The sequence below is a fragment of the Lactuca saligna genome, chromosome 3, assembly GCF_052625555.1.
Source record: "Lactuca saligna cultivar CGN05327 chromosome 3, ASM5262555v1, whole genome shotgun sequence".
Classification (NCBI taxonomy): Eukaryota; Viridiplantae; Streptophyta; class Magnoliopsida; order Asterales; family Asteraceae; genus Lactuca; species Lactuca saligna.
Genome location: NC_136419.1, coordinates 104,885,091 through 104,893,658, shown reverse-complemented (window position 1 = coordinate 104,893,658; position 8,568 = coordinate 104,885,091). Strand labels below are relative to the sequence as shown.

Below are 8,568 nucleotides of genomic sequence, written 5' to 3'. Positions count from 1 at the left end.
ATTAATCATTTTTTTAAAAAATTTTCTTGTAGTTTTGGAGAAATTTTGGTGAATATTGAAGAGAATAAAATTTATAAATTGAAGAAAATAAGTAAATATTGATACGAATATATGAAAATGCTTTAAAATTTGTAGCATTTTTTTATTTCATATACTTTATTTTGTATCAAATAAAATATTTATACTATTATGTTGATAAATTAATTAATAAAAATGAGATTTTTTTATAATTACTTACGAATATTATACTATTTTTATTGATTTTTAAAAATATATTTTTTAAAACAAATGAAGTTTTTTTTTTTAAAAAAATTATAGTTTTTAAAAAAAGTTGCAGTTTTTTTTTGTAAAAAAAATGTGGTTTTTTATTTAAATATTGCAGTTTTTTTTTGAAAAAATTGAAATCTTTTAAAAAATTACATTTTTTTTACTTAAAAATGCATTTTTTTTTAAAATTGCAGTTTGTTTTGAAAAATATGCACTTTTTTTTTTTTTTGAAAAAGTGCAGTTTTTTTTTTTTTTTTTTTTTTTTTTTTTAAATTGTAGTTTTTTTTAAATTAAAGTTGGTTTTTAAATACTACATTTCTTTTTATTTTTAAATTCTTTTAAAAAAAATTGCAGTTTTTAAATTTTTTTTTCAAAAGTTCATATTTGTATAAAAATATCTGAACTTCTTAAAAAAATTAAAAAATACTATTTTTTTTAAATTCAAAATTTTGATTTGTTATGTAATTTTTTAGACGTTTCAATAATAGAAAAAATTAAATATTAAATTAGATTGATAAAATTACGATCATTGCTTAATAGATTAATTTGATGCTCGATTTTTAATTCTTAGATGTGACGATGGTATAAGTTTCAACTGATCTCCTCTCTCTCTCTCTCTCTATATATATATATATATATATATATATATATATATATATATATATATATATATATATAATAAAAGAATAAATAAACAAAAGAATTGTGTTGAGTACAAAAGAGGGTGTTCAAGAACAGCGACTGCTTCAGCCTCTCTCTCTCTCTCTCTCTCTCTCTCTCTCTCTCTCTCTCTCTCTCTCTCTCTCTCTCTCTCTCTCTCTCTCTCTCTCAATATATATTTCGGAATCTATACATGATTTTTAAGATATTAACGTCTAACCGGTGATATCAAATACGCTAAAATTTTGATTTAGTATATAGTCATATATTTGACAAAGTAGTTCGTCTCTTTCTCTCTCTATCGAGAAGGCGATTGCAGAGAATACTCAGTACTGTAAAAGAGAAATAAAAGGAGGGAGAGAGAGAGAGAGAGAGTGAGAGAGTGAATTCAAGAACGACGAAAACGATATCTGAGAGCTTTGCTTCCTGCCTCTCTTTTTCACCAGACATAAGAGGTTAGGTTAGTATAGTATTCATTCTTTTCAATTCATAAAAAGTCGCAGAGTTTTTTATTTTATCTTTGTTTTAATTTATCAGATTTGACAAACCTATCAAGGAACACCCATTTGATGCTTTCTGTTTTACCCCCTTTTTTTGTCTTTAATCTCTCTCATCGTCAATCTATGTCGAATATAGGGTCTGAAGTCAGATGAAGATGACATCGATGTTCAAGAACATCGTAGTGATATGGAAGTAGTAAAATCAAAAGCACTTGAGGAGAAGGTACTTCTACCTTTTGAATTCTATGTCACAAGATTATATCTACAATTTCTCACATGGGTTCGAGAGATCGTCGGCTCAAGATCAGATCCGGCGGGATAAGCTGAGGGTTCAAGGTTTTGAGCCACCACCGCCGTCACTGGTCGGCTTAGAAGGAGTGGATGACGGACACGGTGGTTTACCGGCAGTTTATGAGTCTGGAGCTGGGATGTTATCGGAGATGTTCAATCTCCCATCCGGTGGATTCAACTCCGCCTCTGAATTGTTGGTAAACCAGATAAATTACCAACACCACCACCACCGTAACCAGCGGCCAACCACCGCCAGAGATTGGTATGGTAACAGTGCTCAAGCCATGCAACTTTTCTTGACGAACCCATCACATGACTCTCCTTCTTCAGAGTCACCTTCTCACCATCATCATAATCACCATAATCCTTCATCATCTTCAACTCTTCACATGTTGATGCCGAACAATGTTTCTTCTGCCAATTCTACCCTTCACCATCAACAAAGCTTCGGTAGTAGCACAGGAGCTGGACAAGGGCATTTTGGTCCATCCACTCAATTCACATGGGTGCCTCCTGGTGGCACATCACATGAAGGTGAAGGCGTCGGTGGAGTCGAAGGTCTTTCACTATCATTATCTTCCACTTTACAGCACCTGGAAGGAGCTAAAGTTGAGGACTTGAGAATTGGTGATGATTCCGCCGCCGCCGGAATGTTATACTTCAATCAAGTAGGCGGCGGTGGGGGTGGCGATCCTTACCGGAATTTACATATTCAAGGAGGAGGTGGGGTTATGAATCAAACCCACCATCCGATCCATATCGGATTCGGATCCTCTTCGTTAGGTGTTGTCAAAGTGCTTCGAAATTCCAGATATGTGAAGGCAGCTCAAGATTTGCTTGAAGAATTTTGTAGCGTCGGAAGAGGTCAGTTGAGAAAAAACAAATCCTTGTCAAAACATAATAATCCAAATCAGAATCCGACCAACAGTGGCGGAGGAGGTGGCGTTGGTGGTGGTGCATCTTCTTCTTCCTCAAAAGATCTCCCTCCTTTGTCATCTACCGAGAGAATTGAACATCAAAGACGCAAGGTCAAACTTTCTTCCATGCTTGATGAAGTAAGCAAATCTCTCTCTCTCTCTCTCTCTCTCTCTCTCTCTCTCTCTCTCTCTCTCTCTCGACCTCCCTCTCTCATTCTCTCCAGAATATCAGCTGGGGCCGGCACAACATTCCGGCGACTACTGGTAGTATGTCGACAAAAGCCGGCCAAAACAAAATAGGTTTTCACTGACAGAATATGCTAACATCATTACTTTTCTTAATTTTTTAAGTTCAGTTATAAAATAATAAGTCTATTTCATTTCGATTTGGTAAAACGTGACAGGCTCCATACATACTATAATCGTCATCTATGATTAAAGAATTAGGGTTCTAGCTTCTGAAATCATTATAACCTTGTTGTCTTTTTTTTTTTTTTTTGAAAAATTCATATATACCATTATTGTAAAATTAGTAGATTTCTTTATATTATAATAAATAACAACTTCATAATACTTTATTCAATAAACGTAATCTAAATCCTAAACAATTAAACATAGGAAGTATTGAGAGTTAAAAAAAAAAAAAAAAAAATCCGACATCAAGAAACACAACAAATCTTGTTTCCATTATCAACAACATAGATTCTTTCCTAATAAACAAACACGACACGCTTTTAAACATTTGTCGTTATTATATCAAATGCAGGTAGATCGGAGATACAACCACTATTGTGAACAGATGCAAATGGTGGTGAATTCATTCGATTTAGTTATGGGGTTTGGGGCAGCAGTTCCATACACAGCTTTAGCTCAAAAAGCCATGTCTCGTCATTTTCGTTGTCTAAAAGACGCCATAGCTGCCCAATTGAAATACAGCTGTGAAGTATTAGGAGAAAAAGACGCAGGTTCTTCTGGTGTCACAAAAGGCGAGACACCAAGGCTTAAATTATTGGAACAAAGCCTTAGACAACAAAGAGCATTTCATCAAATGGGAATGATGGAACAAGAAGCATGGAGGCCTCAAAGAGGCTTACCTGAAAGATCTGTCAACATTTTAAGAGCTTGGCTTTTCGAGCACTTTTTACACCCGTAAGTCTTTTTTCTATTTTTCTTCATTCTGCTTTATGTTATAAAGATAATTAAACTACAGTTAAAAGAATATGATTAGACATGGAAACTTTAGTTTCAGTTGTTTTTCAACTCTTGGTATAGTTATCCAACAATTATTAGGAATGGATGTTAATGATGAGGTCATAAATTAGAAAGATTAAGATGCGTGTGTGTTGTTGAAAGCTTTTATTACTTTCTTAAAATATAAAGTAGTGGTGAGTGTGTGTATAAGTGTGATTGTCGACCGATGCCTTTTTAAACCTACTACCTATTATAACACCATTAAGTCAAAAGTCGACTGTTTCTTTAGTGAAAAGCAACTATATATACAACTTAACACTTCTCTTTCTTGAATTTATCGATTGCATATAGACATATACGTAATAATCAATACAAAATGAATTGGAAGAAAGTTTTATGTGTAAATTAAATGTGTTGAAAATGATCCTCAGGTATCCAAGTGATGCTGATAAACATCTTTTGTCTCGACAAACAGGATTGTCCAGAAATCAGGTTTGTTCGTACTCAACTTCCCATCTATCCCTCTTAATCACCTTGATATATATATATATATATATATATATATATATATATATATATATATATATATATATATATATATATATATATATATATATATATATATATATATATATATATATATATATATATATATATATATATATATACACACACACGTGTTTGAGCTTACCATATTGATAATGAAATCTTAATAATGCTCATAAAGAATAGGAGAAATTAAATAGAACAGAAATAAATCACTGATAAGAAAAGCCATTATTAGTAAGATAAACCGTCACTTTCTTCCGAGAAATTGGCTTTGCATGAATTATTGTTTTTTTAATATATATATTTCTGCTATTTTTTTGGCCATTAATACTTCAAGATTGTATATATGTCCAAAGAATATATATATATATATATATATATATATATATATATATATATATATATATATATATATATATATATATATTTGTTAACGTGTATATAAGATAGTAGGAAGGTGATATATATAAAATTGGTTTACTAGATTTTTCAGAATATGATTTTAGAGCATCTTGTTCCAACAATTTATAATTCATTGGTTTAATTAAACATTACCTTAGTTGGTGAATTTAAGAAGTATTTTAACAATCAAATTGATAACCAAACACAATTATTAAAACATAATATCCTTTTATATTACAAAACAAATAATTTGATACACTAACATTTATATTTAATTAAAATTTATTATATTTATAAATCGTTCATCTAAATCAATATTTCAATATTAATGAAACAAGAAAATATACCTACCGGCTACAAGAGAACATCCAACACCCCTACGAAAGTTCCAAATGTCTGTTTGAAATTATTAAAATAATATTTTTTTCGTCACACACGGATTCCATTCTTAAAAAATGTGATAGTTTAAATCCCAAGCTAAGTAATTAATATTTTGTTTTGTCAGCAATCCCTATAATATTAGCTTCTTGTTCTTCATCTTTTACTTTAAATTATGAACTTTTGTGAACTATTATCTATATTTAAAGAAATATATTTGGTACGTTTATAAAAGACAACAATCCTTTCAACAACAAATAATAAAAAAATAAGCTAGGGTTAGTACCAAAAAAAGAGAGGCTGTTGCACCTGTGAGCAGTGAAGAAGACAGTACATCTAATTGATCGAAGTACAGTTGAGACAAGACGTGTGATTTCATTTTACAGCTTATCTGCACAATGCAACTGTGTGAGTAATTGTATACATGAAATATTTGCTTTCTCGTGCTTCTCTTGTCTATAACCATTTTGCCTTTGCTTAAATGTTTAATTCTTTTAGTGCACAACCTTCAAACCTCTATTGGAATAATCTTTACATAAACATGTTATTTGTATGAAACGTTGTGTTAATTTGAGACACAAAGTATTTCATTAATGAAAATAAATTAATCTCGGAAACACGCTTTCTTGTAGAATTTAAAATACTAGCATATAATTTGATAACGTAATCTAGTTCGACCAAACACGATGTGACATACCACCTAGGTGAATACTTTACTTGGCTTAAGACAGGTCACGTTGTATTTAATTAAGTGTATATTTGATTTTTGGTTAATTTGACCTTATCATTTACAAAATAATCCAAAGAAAAATATGTAAATTCTTATACATTAATTACTATATATTAAAAATTCAAGTTATCTAAAGAAAATACAATTTTTATCAATGTATGAGACCAACTTCACGGAAAACAGTATGGTTGAAGTTTATTAGGTTTAAACATTTTTCTAATTTTTCTTTTTGAATGACTTGACTATTATTATGTTATTTATTTGTTTATTTACGTGTGTAGTGTATTAAGATGCATGTGTATATGTAACAAATACCTTTTTACACTCTCTTTATTTCTTTCTATATATACATAATCTCTCTCTCTCTCTCCACACACACACACACATATATATATATATATATATATATATATATATATATATATATATATATATATATATATATATATATATATATATATAATTTGCATGAAATTGGAGGGAGATGAACAGTAGATAATGGGAAAGCAACATTGGCTTTATCATAAAGTCAGAATAAAATGACTGTCGGAGTCAGAAGTCTTACTCAATGGACAGTTTATGATGACAATATATATGTCTACGTACGAAAGGCTTTTAATCTTGTATATCCAACGTACGTCGGTGTTAAACAAAATATATACGTACTTTTCTATCTCTTTGTACTACTTGTTTCTCCTTGTGTACATATATATATTATTCACGACTCATTCATAGGGCACTAGATCCTCGATAGTTTGTCACTTTGTCTGGCCGGAAGGCCTAAAATATGCTAATTTTATTTGAAAGCTATGTTTTCTATGACCCTTCTAAATACTTGTTGGACAAGACTATCGTGCTCTATATCAGGAAAAAATAATAATTTTTAGTTTTTGTTGCGTTTTTATGTATCATAAAAAAACAGAGAACCCGATCAACTTGAATTCACAACTCATTCTAGGTTAAGTGTATGATGCTCAATTGTAAATGATAATTAGACTTAATAAGAATCCAAATCTAATTTCTTGTAATTTGTAAATTTTTAGACTAACTCGTTGTTAGTCTTTTGTATCAATAAATTTTGTACAAAAATTAAAATATTAAATAAATAATCAAAGCAGCATTGGATTTGGATATAATCTAGAATGTCCTTTTTACGATTATATTTCTACTAAATATTTCAACTTATAAACATATGCTAATTTATATATATATTGTGAAATGAAGTAAACAAAGCTCAAACTAGTAAATGCATAAACTGAGATTTGGGATTCAATTCACGAATAGATATTTGTATATATTAATTTAGGCTAATAAAAACAAAAATAGTGTATTAAAAAACAAAACCCGAAGCCATTAATTAGTTTATTTATATTTATTGGGATCTGTTTTGGTCATACATGTCATGGTCATATCATAATTGTTTGTTTAATGGTATTTTTGTGTGTGTCTGTGTGTGTTTTGCAGGTGTCGAACTGGTTCATAAATGCAAGGGTCCGGTTGTGGAAACCCATGGTGGAGGAAATGTACCAACAAGAAAGCAAAGAAGAGGGTGATCAACATCACCAAGATGACGACGACGACCAAGATGAAGAAAATAAGTTAGAAACGAGCATTAATTACAATAATCAAAACAAAAATGGACCCCCATCATCTCCTTCCTCCTCTGCAATTGCACAAACTCCGATGCCACCACCTCCTCCTCCTCCTTCGACATACACCACCACTTCCACAGCGACACCTGCAAAAAGATCCGAAATCAATGACCCTGAAAACGACCCATCAGTGCTTGCAATCAATACACAAAATTGCTTCTCGGAAAACCAAGCTACTACCATGTCCTACTCTTACACTCCTATCAATATCACCTCAACTACCACCGGAAACACTTCCACCACCCAACAATCTTTTCCGGCCACACTTGATGCGGATACATGCCGACGTGGCAGCATGCCAGCTGGCGATGATGATACGGAGATTGGCTCGACGCTTATAAGATTTGGGACCACTGCGGGTGACGTGTCACTCACTCTAGGGCTACGACACGCCGGAAACCTACCGGAGAAGACTTCTTTTTCAGTTAGAGACTTTGGTGGGTGTTAAATTATTACATGTCTATAAGAAGGTACCTAGTAATTTAAAATAATTTTTTAGGCCATTATTATACCATTAAGCTCATAAATTAAAATTTCTTTCTTCTTTTTGTTTTTATGTTTTATTCAAGTGAAACACCAAAGATAAAATTTTACATCATAAAGGTAGTATTGTGTTGATAGAGCATTTTATTTGGGCCTAGTCTAATTGTATAGTACGTACCTTGTATATTTTCCTCTTATTTTGCTCATGTAATAAACTTCTACTCTTGTTTTTTCTTATTATATAAAATAATTATGCAAAAAATATATTTAAATTGGAATGTTATGTTATTTAAAAAGATACATGTATGTTGTCACATAATATTACAGGCAAAGATCCACGTAACAGAACAAGAATTTTCTCAACAAGCAAGATCAAGGATTAGGGACATACTACCAAAGTTGTTAAGATGTCTATATCTTAGTTGCAATTTACTTGGAAAAGATATGAAAATTTAAACAATTTTTTATGGTTTCTCTAATCTTAATTGTCCTAATAATTAATAAGTGGTTGATCGGTCATGATTCTGATAATGATTATGATATATACA

The 8,568-nt window shown here is 31.0% G+C and overlaps 1 protein-coding gene across 2 annotated transcripts; it reads left to right on the top strand.

Moving 5' to 3' along the window:
- The first annotated feature begins 1,119 nt into the window (after positions 1–1,119).
- LOC145037094 (BEL1-like homeodomain protein 2) lies at positions 1,120–8,298 on the top strand. 2 transcript variants are annotated; one of them, XM_078985663.1, is made up of 5 exons: positions 1,120–1,382; positions 1,564–2,773; positions 3,402–3,784; positions 4,258–4,318; positions 7,350–8,298. In XM_078985663.1, the coding sequence occupies exons 2-5, from the start codon at positions 1,673–1,675 to the stop codon at positions 7,983–7,985; spliced, it is 2,181 nt and encodes a 726-aa protein (XP_078841789.1). In that variant the 5' UTR covers positions 1,120–1,382; positions 1,564–1,672; the 3' UTR covers positions 7,986–8,298. The 2 variants fall into 2 exon arrangements, with proteins under 2 accessions (XP_078841789.1, XP_078841788.1); XM_078985662.1 differs by having other exon boundaries at positions 1,120–1,387.
- The last annotated feature ends 270 nt before the right edge of the window (positions 8,299–8,568 follow it).

What these genes read in the sequence shown, in the direction of transcription:
- LOC145037094 (XM_078985663.1), top strand. Translation starts at nt 1,673, where the DNA reads ATGTCACAAGATTATATCTACAATTTCTCACATGGGTTCGAGAGATCG. An exon ending in TTCGAGCACTTTTTACACCC is followed by an intron (nt 3,785 to 4,257) that starts GTAAGTCTTTTT and finishes AATGATCCTCAG; the next exon opens with GTATCCAAGTGATGCTGATA. An exon ending in CAGGATTGTCCAGAAATCAG is followed by an intron (nt 4,319 to 7,349) that starts GTTTGTTCGTAC and finishes TGTGTTTTGCAG; the next exon opens with GTGTCGAACTGGTTCATAAA.